The sequence below is a fragment of the Acanthochromis polyacanthus genome, chromosome 1 (genome assembly GCF_021347895.1).
Source record: "Acanthochromis polyacanthus isolate Apoly-LR-REF ecotype Palm Island chromosome 1, KAUST_Apoly_ChrSc, whole genome shotgun sequence".
Taxonomy (NCBI): domain Eukaryota; kingdom Metazoa; phylum Chordata; class Actinopteri; family Pomacentridae; genus Acanthochromis; species Acanthochromis polyacanthus.
The window spans coordinates 25,892,354-25,910,123 of NC_067113.1; the positions used below are offsets into that span (position 1 = coordinate 25,892,354).

Here is a 17,770-nt window from a genome sequence, read left to right on the forward strand (position 1 = left end):
ACACCGAGGAGCTGATTACTTCACCATAATAGGAGCAGCAGTGAGTGTGAGCGGCTCCGTCTCTCTGGTTTCCAGGGGTAACGCTGTGCAGAGGGAAGGCAGGATGAGCTACGCCGAGTTCGTCTGGTTCCTCATATCTGAGGAAGACAAGAAAAACCCCACCAGGTAAGAAACAGTTGCTCTGATTTGTATGATTGAGCAGCAGTTTGAGTTTTTTTTTTTTGGACAACAGTGCTCACCATTTCCCAGTTGTACTTCTGTTTTAGTATTTTGTCTTTGTGCTGAGTCTAACTCCACATTTGTCATCTGTCTTTCCAGTATAGAGTACTGGTACCGCTGCATGGACGTGGATGGCGACGGCGTTTTGTCCATGTTTGAGCTGGAGTATTTCTATGAGGAGCAGTGTGAGAGGATGGAGAGGATGGGCATTGAACCGCTGCCCTTCCAGGATTTGCTCTGCCAGATGCTCGACCTGGTCAAACCAGAGAGCTCAGGTTAGTTAGCCTCACTATTTTTCTGTCTTTTTATATTTATATAATCAACCTTTCATTATCTTCATTCGACATTCACATGCTGCCATTCTGCTTTTTACACATGCACGTATGTTTTGTGTCGTGTTTTTTCAGGTAAGATAACCCTGGGTGATCTAAAGCGATGCCGGATGGCTCACATATTCTTTGACACGTTCTTCAACCTGGAGAAATACCTGGACCACGAACAGAGAGATCCATTTGCTGTGCAAAAGGTAATCTGCAGCTCCTGTGTACTATTCAGCTATATTGCTGCAGCTGGCAGTTTGAGATGAGGGATGTTGATCCTCTCTTACAATAGCAAAGATGAAAAGCAAATTATTCAACATATAACAGTGATATTGACTGAATAAATTTATTTTTCTTGTTGACTTTTGATATGTGGAAGATCCTGGAGATATACTATAATAACATTTGCTGTTTGTTTACTGATTGTAGAACTCACATCCTTGTTTTGCACTTTATTGCCAGTACTAAGTTGTCTAAATACTAGTGTCTGGATTTTTAATAATTGCTTTTGCTTAAACATTTATTTTAATTCAGTCTTTAGGTGCTATGTATTTGCATAGTTTTAAGCTAATTGTCTTTGCATGCTGTGCTTTATTTTGTTAAAAAATACTATGGAATTCTCTTCATTTATTTTGTGTGTTTTGCCAATAGTTGTAAAATACTGACATCTGGTATGCATATGGTGTTCCAGGATATTGATACTGAAGGTCCAGAGCCATCTGACTGGGATAAATATGCCTCAGAGGAGTATGAGATACTGGTGGCGGAGGAGACTGCAAATGAACAGCTACATGAAGGGTACAAAGCACACACTCTAATGTACCAGGATAGTAAGGAGAATGGTACCTTATACTAACAAGTTCTATGTGCTCTCAGGTCCTTTGATGATGATTATGAATCTGAAGAACTTCAAGTCCCAGGAGAGATTGGGAATAAAATGGAAAAACTGGTCATATCAGACCTGTCAGCATAAAACTCTTTCCCTGGAACTCCTGAGCTTTTTTCTCTGGAAAACGGACAGAAACCCCAGCGATGGAAGATCCACTGGGATACATGCATTCAAGAATGCATGGACATAAAGACGGAAAGAGAAAAGGACTCCCACATCTGTCTTACGATGACTCTGGACTTCCCTCAGAATGGAGGGGTTTTATTTTGTGTGTGTGTGTGTGTGTGTGACCGTAAAGCATAACTGTTCTGTGTTTGGTGCAGAAACGCGTCTGTATTCACACAGAAAACAAATCACTGCCTCCACTGATTCACTCCACGAGAGAGAACTAAGCCAGTGATTTTTTTTGGGGGGGGGGCCTGTTTGATTAGCTCTCAAAGGAATCGAGAAAGATACTTTACTGTATAATAATGTAGTTATGATTATGAATTCTCTACTGACAATCCTGCCAGAAGACAATCTTTTTATTTTTTAATGTTGCTGTGCTAAAGGTAGACTGACAGGTTGGCTGTCAGTGACACAAATGGACTCCTATTTGGAGAAAAACAGGCAGACGCAAAGAGATAATGACAGCGACAGGCACTGCCATTGAAGATCCACAATCACCAAACAAGCAGCTGCTCAGATAGATGACACACAGACAGACACTGCCTTCAGAAACCTGCTGCTGCCCGTGCAGCTTGTCACTGTGTTTCTTGTAAAGGAAGTTGTGAAACCTCTAGTCCCTTCAGGGAGAGGTCAGCGGTCGTAACAGCACCTCCTCTCTGTGGCCAGTCTGTGCTACTGCATGCCATCAGTGGCGCGTGTGGTGCATGATGGGCTGCTGACGTTTCCATGAGCCTGAGCTGCTCTATTATTAGTGCGGTATTATCAGAGCTCTCTCTGCCTACACGGACTGTAATGTTCAAGCCCTCTGTTACAAGGTTTTTAATTCACAGTCAGGTAAAGATTTGACATATGCACATTAACTGATTCAGGCTGCCAGTCATATCAAGCTCTCTGGTAGAGTTGCCCAAACATTTCCACCTGTAACATTTGTGATAATGCAATAGATGTGCCTACGCTCTGTGAGTCACTCCTGTCTTTCTCATGCAAAGTCACGCTGTGTGTTTTCTCTGCGTCCTTGTGATTTTCTTTTTGTCAAACCTGTATTTTTACATATTTAACGAGCAGAAGTGCAGAATAGAAACACGAGACAAAGGTACACGGACATAGTAAGTTACACAGGGAGCTGGGTATTATGGGATAATGTTAATTATCCATCCATTCTCTATACACCGCTTTATCCTCACTAGGGTCGCGGGGGGTGCTGGAGCCTATCCCAGCTGACTCGAGCGAAGGCAGGGGACACCCTGGACAGGTTGCTAGTCTGTCGCAGGGCTACATATACAGACAAACAATCACACTCACATTCATACCTACGGGCAATTTAGAATAGTCAATTAACCTCAGCATATTTTTTGGACTGTGGGAGGAAGCCGGAGTGCCCGGAGAAAAGCCACACATGCACAGGGAGAACATGTAAACTCCATGCAGAAAGATTCCAGGCCCAGGCTGGGATTTGAACCGGGGATCTTCTTGCTGCAAGGCGAAAGTGCTAACCACTAGGCCACTGTGCAGCCCATAATGTTAATTATTTGAACAAAAAGTAATTGGTGTCCATTTCATCCCGTCTTTCTGCACATGAAGCATCTTTACAGTGTTTTCTCACATACTTGTTGAGTGTGTAGAGAGCCTGGTTTATTTGTTGTAGTCATTTATGTAAAAAAGAAAAGTCGTTTTTCTGCTTATCAGCTTACATTTCATTATCATATGTCATTTGTTTATGAAGTTGTGTGACGTCCATCGTCCCTGTAGCACACGCTACAGGATGCCTCTCAATGGGTCACCTGAACTTATAAAGAAAAAAAAACTTTAGTGGTATTCTTCTGGCAAAAAAATTGGGATTTTTTTGGGGGGTCTATTTTCTGAATAATGCGCCATTTCAGCCTGAATCCTGCTACAGTGGAAGTGAATGCAATTTTGTTTGTGGCTCCTCTCTGAAACCATGTTACCCAAACAAACCACAGAACACACGGTGAAGCATCTCTGTAGAAGTAGTCCTGACAGTAGAGTTTGTTCATACACCAGACTTGACAAAACACTGTTCCTGCTGAATTTTTCAAGTAGTTTTTTTGACCACAAATAAATTTCCGTTCTCCTCTGTATTGAGATCGAGGCAGAAATCTTTCAGGCTTGTAAATAAAATAAAAGCCAAACATTTTTGCATGGTTGGATACCACTATGTCATTTATTTTTAGAACTGGGTGAACCCTACAGCTCCGTTATTTACTGTACTGCACTCAAAAGAGACAGGTGCATGTGTGTATACTGCCTTTACTGTAATAGCTAGGAGTGTGTGTTTGCTTATAAGTCACTGATAGATGAGTGTGTTTTAGCAGCCTGTGTTGTGTAGCTCTCCTGGTTTCGGGTTGTTTATAAGTTGTTGCCATGGGGATCAGTGTGTGTTTGAGCGCTTGTATAATTCTGTAATAAGGAATGGGACAGCTCTTGTCCTCAGTGGCTTCATATTCACAGGCATATACCTCCTCTACTGGCACTTACTGTACACAGACACACACATCATTATATAGTTGCTATTGAAAGGAAGAAAGAGAGTTTGCACCCCATCAGTGTATTAAACTACATTATGATAATATTAACAGTGATAATAAGCCATTCTAGATAGAAATGACTGATTTTTGATGTATTTTGAGGGTTTGTATTGCTGTGCCACTGTGTGGCTCGGGAAAGGGGGGTAAATTATGTTAGACGTGTGTATGTTTGTGTGTTAGATGCACGGTGGGTGAAATCTGTCTTTCTCTGCCCGACCCGACAATCACAAAACTATGTAAGATACAGAAACCTTTGACGCTTCACTGCTGTGGTCACACACACACACTCGCACTGTCAAGGAGACCTGTTCACCCAGACAGTACTTAAAAAAGGACTATTGAAGTCGATGGGACGTCTCTGGCTGATAACTTTTTTGGTTCTATGCAAAGTATCCTGAAGCATCAGGCGAGGAGAGAAGCCATGCAAGACTTTTATTTTGGAATTACATCTTTACTCGGAGAGGTAGGGAAGAGACTATTTTTTGACGTACTTCCTCCGTGCAGAGGAAACTGGAGAAAGCTGAGATGTCATGCGAATTCTGATGATCATTGTATTGGCATGGTTTTCTTTCTTTCTTTCTTTCTTTCTTTCTTTCTCTTTCTTTCTTTCTTTCTTTCTTTCTTTCTTTCTTTCTCCTGTAATCTGTTGCTTTTGTCTGAAGTTTAAAAGTTTCAATAAAGATGTTTCAAACAAATATAAACCCTTCTTGAACATTTGTTGTGTTTTCGAGGCTTTTCGACTGTATTCTTTGTGCTCCTTCTCCCTCAGGCACAGACACACATCTCACCCACACATACGTACGTCATCATTCCCTCCTTGTGTACACAAACTGTGTAGTGTAAGTGTGTTTGTGTATGTTGCTGCTCTACAGAGTGTACTTCACAGTCTCTCCCTCTTTGGCATTCTGACCTTTTTACCTGAAGGCCAGAAGCTCTGACATTTCAACTTCTGTACGTGCATTAAAAAATGTGCTTTGAAATTAAAAAAAAAAACAACAAATACATGAAGGATGTTTTTCTGCTGTTTGTTTTTAATTAACATGTGGGGTTCTGTGACCCACATGGCCTGCACTGGCATATATGACGTAAGCAGCTCTGCACTGAATCACTGTGGATGGCGTCACTGTTGTCATGACAACAACATGAAACCCAAACAGGAAGTCTGTGGTCAGTGTGGCACATTGTTTAATTTGGCAGAAACCATACGTAGGAGTTTCCCATAATAATCTCAGCCAATAATCTCAAGCTGACTGTTGTCACTGTTTTTTTTTTTTTTTTTTAACCTTGTCTCACTGATTGTGTAACTTCGCAAGGAGGATTATCTCTGCTGCCCCAGCTGGGATGCATTTCTGAGTTTGGTAACAACATGAGTCAGCTCATGTGCAATGATAAAAATGCCTTTCTGTTATTTCTAATGGCCTACACTTTCTCTGTCCAGCTTGATGTGACATCTGCTGGTGTGTTCCCCTCGATAGCAAAGTTGCTGTAGATCAGAAATGTATGCAAATACTGTAAACAGTAGCTGTTCCAATAAAAAAAGGGCCACCTATGGGTTTTATGAAGACAAACTGGCATTTTTATGTTTTAAAAAAATATGCACTTTAATCATTAGGCGGCTATGGCTCAGGTGGTAGAGCAGGTCGTCCAATGATCGAAGGGTCCCGCTCTCGCCTAGTCATGTGCTGTTGTGTCCCTGGGCAAGACACTTAACCCGCCTTGCCTCTAGAATGTGTGTGAATGTTGGTGGTGGTCGGAGGTAGCCTAGCCGCGCTAGACAACCCATGGCAACGAATTTAATTCTCTGCCAGGGTGGGTCTAGTTACCCTCCATAAGGCTCGAGGCTGGATTCTCCTAAAACTGGCCGGACCAATCACCATGAAGTGTAGAGTCAGACGGGGGGGCGTAACAAAGTGATGACAGAGGCCTGACGATTCTGACAGAAACAACCGGCGCACAATAAACAGTTATCTTTCAACTCGACTTTGGCCACAGCCCTTAAAGATTTGAAGCTAAAATTCAACTTGAAAGATAAACAAAGGACGGCACTGAAGTGTTTCATTGAGAAGAAAGACATATTTGGACTTATGCCGACGGGATATGGCAAATCCTTAATATACCAGTTGACTCCGCTGGTTGGGAAGCTAATGGGACTTAGCCACAATCCGCCGGTGCTCTCGGAACTACGTCAGCCTATTCGTTGCGTTGATTGGTTGTATACCTACCCAATTGCTGCAGAGGGATTTGATAGACAACCTTTAAGCCCGCCTCCCTCCCTGTCGAGCTTCCCTAGACCCTTGTGCCGTCAGAAACATGGGTGTAGCATGGCTAGGCTCGGTCGGAGGGGCCGTAGGCGCGGATTGGCAGCCACGCTTCCCAGGGCAGCTGTGGCTACAAATGTAGCTTACCACCACCAGAGTGAGAATATGTGAGTGAATAAATGATGGATTCATTGTGAAGTGCTTTGAGTGCCTTGAAAAGCGCTATATAAGTCTAATCCATTATTATTATTAAGACCAAGAGTTTACAGCGATGCAAACAGCAATGCAAAGTTACAATACGATCATGTTTACTGTCATGCTAAAGTTGCAAATCAAAAATTCAAATCAAATCAACAAGTGTAAGGGATCCGTAATATCACCAAGGTTCATAATCAGGGGACAATGAATATCTGTACAAAATTTCATGGCACTCTATCTGATCCATCTGTCCAGACGCGGCTGTACAGGTAAAAATCAGGCTTCCTTGGTAACAGAAGTTGGAGCCTTTCCAAAGGAATATCAGTAAAGCTGCCAGTTAAATATGACTGTTTTACTTAAAAAGTTGAGATCCTCTGTGTTTTTGAGTATTTTACAAAACAGTTAACCTCAGCTGGTAGTGTTTTGGATGGATCCATCGCATGGTTTTTACAGGGTTTTTGTTCTAGTTCCAAAACTTTTATCTACCAGTTTGATCCACCCATCTTGATAACACTGATTCGTGTTTATAGCGCTTCAGAAAACTGCTGTTACATGTTTTCATAGGGATGTAATTAATGGCAACCCGAGGGGGACTGTAGGCAGGAGGTTCTTCAGGGGGTTTATTGTTCTGAATGCAATGATTGTTCTGTGAGTGGTGTAATAGTTGGCATGCCACCATGTTGTGATTTGTACATGAGCAATTTGCCTCCCATCGAAGGTCAGAGTTGACTGGTCATTGTTTGAAATGGCAGCCTGCTTGTTTTCCACAAATGTCAGGGACAAAGCAATTAGCCAGCCCCATCGCTGTGCCACCTCCTTGAGTCACAGACATTCCACTGGCCTGATTGCACCAGAGGCAGACGTACACCCAGTGCCCTGCGGTGGTGTGACCCAGCCAGTGTGATATCACCCGCTGTGATGTCACAATTGGAAGGGGAAGGTATGTAAGAAGGAACACATGACATGATTGGCAAAGAGTGAACAAGCACAGATTTCTGCTAAACGCTGAGCTTTAGATAAAGCCGAGTGGGAAACCCGCAAAATAAATGGGCGAGGAAACAACTGGAACTAATTCATCTCATCAAAGACAAACCAAGAGGGAGACAGAGAGATGTGCCGGGGCAGCGAAGGGTCTCGAAACAGGCGGAGTTTTGTACTTGTTCCACACATACCAGTGATACCAGAAACGTGATCTGTAGATGAAGCCGTCTGGAAAAGTCCTGTAAAGAGCGAGGAAACAACTGGAAACAATTCATTGGAGAGGCAGAGAGATGTGTTTGGGCACAGAACGACTTTGAATTGGCTGCTTGATGGATGCCAAAAACAACACTAAATATCAATACTCAATATTTGAAGCCGCTGCAGATTGCCAAAAGACACCAAAAGCAGGACTAAAAAGGCAAAAGACAGAGAGACAACCTATTTTAGTTTGTCTTTGCAGAACAGATTCTGTGCCTGATCATTTTCCACTAATTTCTTACTTAATTACGAAATATATTGTATTACTAGGGTAATGTACTGAACGTCTGTGGGTATCTTCTTGCTTACATATGACCTTTATAGCATCTAAAACATTATTTTATTGTATGAATGCATACTTAATGCAGTTAACAAATGAATATTGAGAGACAGAGATGCTAGAGGGATGCAAAAAAGAATCAATATAAAATAGCTGAAGCCACTTTAGACTGCAAAGAGACACCGAAAGCAAGACTGACAAGGGAAAATACAGCAAAGAGGTCTACTCAGAGACAGCATATTTTAGTTTGTCTTTGTAAAACATTAGAATTTTCAATTAATTCCTCTGTTAATTAAGGAATGTACCATTGTGCATTGTAATGCAGCATAAAACAGAGTATATTATAATGTGTTTTTACTGTAATAGGAAGTCATCACGCTTATCAAATCCAAAATCACATCCAGCTTCTTTTCTCCCTTTTTTCCCTTCTAACGCATACATTATGAGCCCCTATCTATTCCGACGAAATGCACAGCTCAGGGCATGCAGACACAAACACATACATCACAGAACGAGATGAAGTGTTTGATGGTCCAACCAGCTGCCCTGCACAAAAAAAAAAAAAAAACGGCGGTGGGGAGGGAAAGGGGGAAAAGAGAGGTTCACAAAGACAAGGAGAGAGAGAGAGACAGAAAAAGTAAAGGCATGTCTGCTCTTGTTGGTGTGCAGAGAGCTTTGGGTAGACTCTTTTGAATTCACGATGAGGTAAATTCCATCCTCACATCTGTGGGAGGAAGCACCTCCAATGCACACGCGCATACAGACGCACCATCATGTTCCATCCTCTCTGCAGCCAGACGCCTGTTATCATCCGTCAGACGAGCATTTTCTTCAAACATGCGCACGCACGCACACTCACATAACAGCATGTAGACACAACATGCACATGTAAGCGCATACATAAACACGTGCAAGATGTAAAAGTGGAGCAAGGCCGTGATTAAAATCTAGGAAAAACCACACCGAAGAGCTGGAAGCCATCCAGCAGTCTCTCTTTTTACCCGCTTTCTCCTTTTTGCTTTCTATCTGCCATAAGAATATAGAGCGCATGCTATCATATGGCTGGACGCATTCCACCTACTTCAAAGACCTCTGGTGAACTGAGTGTGCATGATTACAGGGAGGGCTTGGTTTAAAGAGCCTCAGAGAGAGAGAGAGAAGAGGAAAAAATCTGAGAAGGAGCGATGAGGATAAAGAAGGGGAGCAGCTGGGTTGGTGGTAAACATCTGGTAGCTGTGGAGGCCTGGACCTGACATACAGGGGAAATAGTCGCACTGCTCTTCCAAGATCTGCTCCCTCCAGCCTTTCCTCACCCCATCTCCTCCACAGAGCTAATCGAATGTGATCGCCGTCTGTAAATGTCCAGGACGTCACTCAAAGCTGCCCCGCTTTGCCATTGTTAGCAGATTTATTTAATTTTTTTTCCATTTTACATTCACAGTCTGATTGTGAGAAAGTATACGCTGCTTCAACTGTGCAAAAATCGTGGGAACATTTTTCCTGATTTTGAGTTACAGCCCCTGTTGCACAATTCACCCCTCTCTTGTTTAAAACTTTCTAAGCCCTTCCCCAACTCATCTGCTTCTCTTTATCTGCGTCTCCTCCTTTGTGATTAATACATATCACACAGAGAAGATAAATGTGGGATAAACGACATAAATGCACCTTGTCCGTGTTCATAAAAGAACGTCATCTCTTATTGCTTGAAAGCATAAGTAGCATGAACAATATATTCTTGTAGTGTTCAGAGAAACAGACTTTTTGATCGATGAACTTCAAATGCTGACAACATGCCGTAATATAAACAAAATCTCTAGAGCAGCTTCTGGGGAATTTGTCACATATGCTAATAAATGGTCTATTTAACTCAAGGACTTGCAATATTATTTACTGTACAAATTTATCTGACTAATGTTAATATTACAGCCAAAGCCCTACAAAATGATTGACGGAAAGTCTGACTATTTTTGATGTAAGATGATGCAACACATGCTCAAGCTCTTTGCACATTTAAAGGAATTTGCTGTTGATGCAGTGAGCGCAACATCTCCAGCTGCGTATGAAAACAAATGCAGATCTATGAGATCTTAAATAGCACAACAAAAATACCTGCATTTTATGAAAGCACACAAAGTACGAATTGAAGGCAGAAGTTTTTCCTCATTTATCATTACAGATTTTAACACATAAGCAGCATTTATTGTACATTTGGTTTAGGTGGAGGTGATTTTAGCTACTATGCACAGGTTAAATGTAATAATGTAATCAGTTTTATGTTAAAGTTGTCATTACAATGAGCTTTCTAAGTAGCAGTGTCAAACACAGAGCAACTTAAAGCTCTAAATTGAGCATAAAGTACAATAAAGAACACAGACACACATAAGTGATTGAGACTTTAATTACTCAATTTTATGTTAGTTTGTCAGAATATGAAAACAGTTTCTGAATTCTTCCACGATACATCATCCATTTAGGAAGCGCGTAAGATTTATTATGGTTCACCAAAACCTGTGAGAGTTGTCAGCATTCGGCTCATCTCACAATTTCATGTAAGCAGCCGTTTAAACCCCAAGCTTCTTCCAGTTCCATTCGTCCATCTGCTTTCGTGACGTGTTTAAATTTTCTACATATTGCTTACAATTTTGCACCGATGGCATGCTTCAGAAGACAACTCATTACCTCTGCTTGGACTCTCACAGACTGCAGCTGCACAGCGAGTTTGAACTCAAAGGATTTTCACGTGCTCGGTGTCTGTGATTGGTGTTGACAGTATTGTTTACCAAGTACTAACCCTCTTAAATCCTAAATAAGTCTCTTTGGATTTCTGTTGCTGGTGTTTGGTTGTTTTTTTGTTTTTTTTGTTTTTTTTCAGTGAAAAGGCCTAACATGGAGCTGGGACTCTCTGTGGTCTGACTGACCTCAATACAATAACATCACTACGTAGGATAATGTGCATTTCTTTATCTGTGAGTGTATACTTGTGTATATGTGGCCTACATGCCATATAAACAATATTTCAATGTATAAATATATATAATGTGGTGTGAGAGATTCAAAATAATGGGGAATATATGTCGTTTTTGCAAAACACAAAGGTTCTAAAGCTAAAATCTGTAAAAACAAAACAAAACAAAACATCAGTTTGTGTGAAAATGTTAAAATACAAGGAAACATTCAATCAAAGCTGAGCCATCTTCTCATTTTGCAGCAACATTTGACACTGCATTTATCTCACAACACAGCAGAGATTGGTACATTAAAGCACAATGTCAGATGTTAAATATTGTAGGATGTTATTTCTCAAGTGTTAAAGATTTTAAACATGATTTCTACAGTGATAAAATCCTGTTGCAATTTATATCTGGTTTTAAAGTACAAATTTATGGCAGTATCGCGTTAGATTTTGACGTAATCTAGTAGATTCCTTCTGATTTGTCATGCATTTAATTTACTGAATTTGATTTACATAAAGTACTGCATTTCCGGACACTTTATTTGACTTAAATGTGATGAAAAATAATCATGTTCTCAACAATTAAAGGCATTAGAGGAGATTTAATTTCCTACGACTTTGAACATAGCATGCAACCTCTCCCTCACCCCCCTCTAACCTCCCCCCTCTTAACATTTACGAAGAAACGCCCCCCTCCAGAAACTTGCATAGCACTCGTGAAGTTGTCTTTTACGGCTGGGTCCCCCTGGATCTTTATCTGCCATTATGTAAAAAAAGATGAGCAAAACAAGTCGCCAGCTAACTACGAAGCTATACCAAAGCAACACATATAGAAAACACGTAAGTCCAAGGCGTACGTAATCTACGTAACTAGGCCTGAGCCGGAAGATTTTTGATTGACAGGAAAGGGAGCAAACCAAACGCCTCGGTCTGAGCGCATTGATTGGCTGATGTTTTTCAGGTCCTGCCATGTCCACAGTTATTTTTTTTTATTTTTTATTTTTTTAGAAACCATACATACAAGTCCACTAAAGGTCAGTATATTCATTTTATGTGAATCAGACAAATTAAACAAACAAAAAAAACCCATCCTCCATAATGCCTTTAAACATGACTGAATGGAGCACAGTGTGTCTCAGCGCTATTATTCTGTTTCTGCAGTTAGGGGGCTCCACAGTCTGTCTGTGTCCCCACTGCACTGAACCTGAGTTGCAGTTTTTTTTTTGTTTTGTTTTTTTCTGGTGTGCAGGGATGATTTTTTTCTGCCTGACACACCAATTGCCCTCTGAGGATGATCAGTTTTTAGTGAATTAAACTGTATTTAATCCAGTTACTCAAAGGAACATTGTCCTAGTAAAGAGCCATTTTTCTTCTGCTGGCTTCAAGTTACACCAGTGACTGTTTTCTTAGTGCAGTTGCTGGAATGTGTGTATGTGCGTGTTTGTCTATGCGTGTGTGTCTGTGTCTGTGTGTGTGTGCCAGCACAGAGAAATCTAGAACTCAGGGGCAATGAGTGTATTTGGCTGAGTCTGCTTGCTTGAAAATACAGGAAGGATTATCACTGGAGACAAACACGTATATAACCGACGGAGACACTGTTTCTAGTGGAGCAGCTTGTTTTCGCACTTGTTGTTTGTGGAGCTTGAGATCGCGTGAACATGAAATAAAACAATCCGTTCAAGGGTTCTTGAAGCTTTTTACTCTCAGAACTAAATTTGAGAAATTCATTCCTGACTGTATCTTCTGAATTGCAATTATTTTTGGTCACGTTTAGCTTTAAAGATCTGTTTCTTCTAGCCCTTTTGGAAGCGTAGGAGCTGCTTTCAACAAACAGTTAATGTGTGGGTTTGTAATGAAACTATTTGAATTATGTGGTTGCCAGCGAGACAGGTTTTAATGTTTTAATCCTGACATGTACTTGTTGGCTGCTATTGTGTTGATTTCAAGCAGCAACAGGTCCAAATAATCTCCCCCTCAGATAAAAAGTAGTCTGTATATACATGAAACTGTGCAGCTGTAATGCACCCAGAAGAAGGAAGCGGAACACATGCACAGATAATATCTAGCATTATCTCATCCTGAACAGTGTATGGAAAGTCTGGTGATCTTTTTTATAAAACAGATGTACATCAAATTTACCTGTGATTTTTCTTGTTTTGATCACGATTTCCTGCTTTCAGGTTACCGTGTTTTTTTTTAAGCCCCAGTGTCAGACCTGTAACCCTTGGACCTGTCAGCTGATGAATGTTGGCTTTCAGTGCAGCCACCAGAGGGACTTTCACTTGTCATCCAAGTTGTTTTCAAAGGTGCTGGGACACAACGTTAACCCACATGACTCGCACAGAATCCACACTGAGTCGACGTTGTTGGAAATTCTTGTATCGTGTCACAAATATTATGTTCTGCAATATTTACATTCATGATTGATCTGGTGTTTTGTTTGGTTTTGTTAGGGTGGATAAAACGCAGGGGACCACTGCAAACAAGGTGACACAGCTTGGAGCAGGTCGTCTCCTCCCGTCGGTTCTGGTAAGATATTCTGTGTCACTGCAGAAAGATAAACTGAATTTGACCTTGCTTTTATTTGCAGAAGAGTTCACCTACCTTTTGTACCGACATAAGATCACAACAACGACTAGCTATGTAGGCGAACTCACACAGATTTGGACTTTTAAATGTAGCCTATTTTTTCCCCTGAAAAGCTAAACACATATCTATATTTTACTTAAAATGATGGTTCTGGTTCTCAAATGGATGTTTTGTTTGGGTGTTTATGTGGCTTGGTGTCTTCTGTGATTATCAAGAGAATAAAATATGACACAATATCTGTCATATCATACTAATCGTGAATCGGTATCTGAAACCACAAAAAAAAAAAATTTGAGCCTCAACTAAGGACTGTTACCATTCTTCAATAATCTTTCAATTGTTTTCTGGTTTGGTCAATAAAATGTTAGAAATTGGTGAAAAAATGTTGGCCAGTGTTTCCCAAAGCAAAACATAATGTCCTCAAATGCCTCTGTTTTGTCCACACTTTAAAGATATTCAGTTTATTATCATAAAGGAGTAAAGAAACCAGTAAATGTTCAGATTTATGAGACTGGAATCAGAGAATATAGACACTCTTTCTTAATAAATTACGCACAATAGATAATAAATTATCAAAATAGTTGCAATTTTCTAAGAATTTACAACTAATTGATTAGTTGCTGCAGCTCTACTACAAATATTAATACATGTTAACATTAGGGTAAAAAAATTGCAAGGTTGGGAAAGGAAATAGTTTAGAAAATCTCCTTTTGGTTGCTGTTTGTATTGTGCGTAAAATACCAACCCTGTGTGAAAAGTTCTTCAGAAATGACGGCAAAGAAACCCCCTTTATCAATGCAAAGCTTTCTGTTTTGGCTTTCTGGATGCGCGTCGTGTATTACGGTAGGAAGAAAAAAAGGAGGCGGGATCTGACCTCCATGTGCGTCGCGTTTTGATTGACATGGCGGAGTCTCCCAGTACGCGTCGCGCCGCGCCAGCAGACAGGCAAGACCCGACCCTGGGAATAAAAAAACGCGCAGCTCCGTCTGTTTGAAGATTATTTTATTACAGCGAGGTGAGTTCTTTTACACTTCTCTCTCAGTACGTCTCACCCCGGAAAGAAAGGGGGAATCGAGGCCAGCGGAGTCGATGTTGAAAAAGTTTTTAGAAGTGCGTGTCTGTCTGTGTATGTGTATGTGTGTGTGTGTGTGTGTGTGTGTGAGTTTGGAGAGCTGAGCGCTGACGCCGGCAGTCTGGGCCACTTGGCCAACGCAAAGGAAAAAGGAAAACTGCTTCAGTACTGCTGCGGAGGAGGGGGTGAATCGAAACTTTCTGGGCATATTTTCCCGTTTATCAGGGAAACAACAAGGAAAAGCAAAAAAAAAAGAAAGAAAGAAAGGAGGAAAAAAAGGAGCGGGGGGATTACCCGTGCTACTTCTTCACACTAGTCGAGTGAATGCGTCGGGGGTTCGGAGCCTGCTTCTTTGTGGTCCCGATTTCTCAGCTTTCACCAAAGAATGTGTTTTTGTCTCCGAGGACTTCAGATGGAGTGAGTGCGCAACAGGAGAAAAACCCTTCTCTCTCCTCTTTGGCTTGTTTGTAACGAATCAAAGTTGTGGCGTTGCGACTTGCATTTGTGGAGACGTTCGGCTGCGTTGCTGCTGCGTGAAATCAGGAAATGAGCACTTTTATAGCTGGAAAATAACTTGGAATGGAAGATGCTGAGGCAGTCAGATTTGACAGAGGGGGGTTGCGAAATCATTGAATTGACACGTTTGGGGGTTATATTACGTTGGATAACAGTTGAGGGACGCTGAAGGGGGCTGTTTGGTGGCGACTTTTATGCGTGGAGTTTGTGTGCGGTTGCAGAATGCAGTTAGCAAAAAAAAGGGGGCTTTGGAGGAGGAAAAAATCCCAACTCCAGCATATCCTAGCATTCCTTCCAGCCAGTCTGTCTGCTGCCTCTCTCTCCCTCTCTCTCTCCTCTCTCTCTCTCTCCCTCACCCTCAGAAACGACTACGTGTCTGTCTGTGCAGAGAAGACAAATCTTTCTCTCAGCCTCCTTGATGCAGACGTGGAAATCAAACATTGGTCTCTCCTACTCGGAATCCATTCAGTGTCAGAATTTTACGCACAGACTCCAAAAGACGACATTTTAAAAGCGCCTTTTACGCATCGCTGGAGACGCAATTTTATAGATGCTCCGGTCGCTCTTCTGCCTTTTCTCTCTATTTAATAACAGGACAGAGCGGTTAATTGTCATGCTGTCATCATTAGCGGTACAAGGGGGGTTGTAATTAAGGCTGTGATCTTGGAGTCGCTTATGTCTTTCCCCTCTATCAGTGCATCATGCCGTGCGCTCTGGATCCAGTGGGCACGTTGGAGAATATAGGCTAAAGGATAAGAGGGGGGAGAAAAAATAACCTATCACATACACATGTATACACTTACTTTTTTGTTCATGAGAGAGTAAGTGAGAAGGAGAAATCTGATCTCAAATACATGACGTCAGATGACATTCCTTTGGTGCAAAGGGCTGATGTGGCCATGCAGTTTCTTTCTCTTTTTTTCTGTGAAAAACTGATATTTTTGGAGGACTGGGTGTTGGAGGAATGAATAGGGGGGCAGGATTCCAGCTGAAAAGGTGTGTTTAGGTTTAGAGTGCAAAAAGGAATTCTCCCTGCGGTGCGTGCAAGAGCAATTCATTTTGCTTCCACAAGTCAGGAGCATCAAAAAGTCTCCATATCAAAAGGTTTCGGAGGTGGACATTAAGCAGAGGGATGGACACTAGGAGGGAGGCCACTTTAAAACCATCCCTGTGATGCTCTTTATTCACTTTAGGATAAAATCGCATCTCAAAGGTGGTTTGTTTTCTGTCTTGAAATTTTACATCTTCTGATTCTGACCCCACAACTCAGTTACTTAACAGGTAAGATAGGATTTCAGCATTGGAAAGGCCCTGCTTCATAGCCCCAGGATGTGTCTTTTGGCTTATTAGGTTTCAGCTGAGGTTTGTTTATCGTGGCCTGCAGCTTGAATTAAGTTTTAAATGCTGAAGTGACTTGCGCTCCTTGCAGTTCAGTGGTGAATTCATTGATTTCAAATTGAAATCCACATATGACACCATACAGTTAGGAAATTGCAGAGGCTGCAATAATGAGACCAATGGTGTAACGCAATTGTATTTCATTCAAGCAGATTGATTGACTTTAAGGGTATTTTTTTTTATTAATTACTCATTGGTCAATCTATACTAGTTGGTTCATTCATGCACAGTGAGACTCAGCTATCATAAGCCCTGTCTCAGTATCTAATAACCACATCTTGTACATTTTGCATCTGATCCAGGCTTTATACTGCTGTTTTTTGTTTTATTGTTGCAAATTCATGCCATCCTTCTTGTTTCAAAGTCATGCATTTGATGGTGTTTCTTGTAATAATACTCCATCACATGTTTTAAATCTTCTGCACTGAGAATTTTGAGGTAAATCTTGACTGTACAACATTTTTGTCTCAAAGGAAACTCACCGTTAGACATTTTCGCCAGCCTCAATCTCGGCACCTGAAGTTCTAGCTTATCACCAAAATAATAATAATAATAAAAAATTACACTCTTATCCTCCTGAATAAGGTTTATATCACTGTACGCTGCTCTCTGAAAGCTAAGCCTCTTTGGCTTCAGCATTTCTCCACAATAAGAATGTAAACAAAGCTCACTGGCTGGCATTTGAAAAGTTATGAAAGCCCCACTTGCGTTGATCTTGTATTTAGAGCAGATTCAGTAATAAAAAAATAAAAAAAAGAAAGAAGAGGAGGCACGGACTGTTTCTTTTGGGCTTTTTTGGATGACAGTCGTTTCTTTTGGGGTTTAAATGTGTGTTTAGCAGACTGTATGTGGAGCTAAGAATGTCATGGTGGTGGATAAATGACAGCATATAATGTAAGCAGGGATTTGCACTGAAACTGATGCAATTGCAAGCAAGTGACTCTTTTCCTCCCAGTTTTAGTTTGCCACTTATAAAATCCCCCCCCCCTTCTTTTCTTTTTCTTTTTTTCTGTGTCTATGTGTTTTTCATCAAATTTTGGTAAATCGTATTATCGTATTATCTTGTTGGATTGGTAATGGGGGGGTAGGAGTTTCATAAGTTTTACACTTCTTCCTACTCCTTTT

The 17,770-nt window shown here is 41.1% G+C and overlaps 2 protein-coding genes across 3 annotated transcripts in view; both read left to right on the plus strand.

The window, feature by feature from the left end:
- Positions 1 to 5,133, plus strand: part of LOC110972677 (serine/threonine-protein phosphatase 2A regulatory subunit B'' subunit alpha-like) — a 74,896-nt gene extending 69,763 nt beyond the window's left edge. For both annotated transcript variants that reach the window (XM_022223042.2, XM_051950744.1), the window contains exons 9-13: positions 76 to 165; positions 319 to 494; positions 627 to 745; positions 1,231 to 1,337; positions 1,416 to 5,133. In XM_022223042.2, the coding sequence (XP_022078734.2) occupies positions 76 to 165; positions 319 to 494; positions 627 to 745; positions 1,231 to 1,337; positions 1,416 to 1,512 (589 nt within the window). In that variant the 3' untranslated portion in view covers positions 1,513 to 5,133. The remainder of the gene's footprint in view (positions 1 to 75; positions 166 to 318; positions 495 to 626; positions 746 to 1,230; positions 1,338 to 1,415) is intronic.
- A 9,426-nt stretch (positions 5,134 to 14,559) lies between these two features.
- The window catches only part of fndc3ba (fibronectin type III domain containing 3Ba), a 109,494-nt gene continuing 106,283 nt past the window's right edge, over positions 14,560 to 17,770 (plus strand). The window contains exon 1 of the mRNA XM_022223052.2: positions 14,560 to 14,674. The gene's annotated coding sequence lies outside the window, so the exon portion shown is untranslated. The remainder of the gene's footprint in view (positions 14,675 to 17,770) is intronic.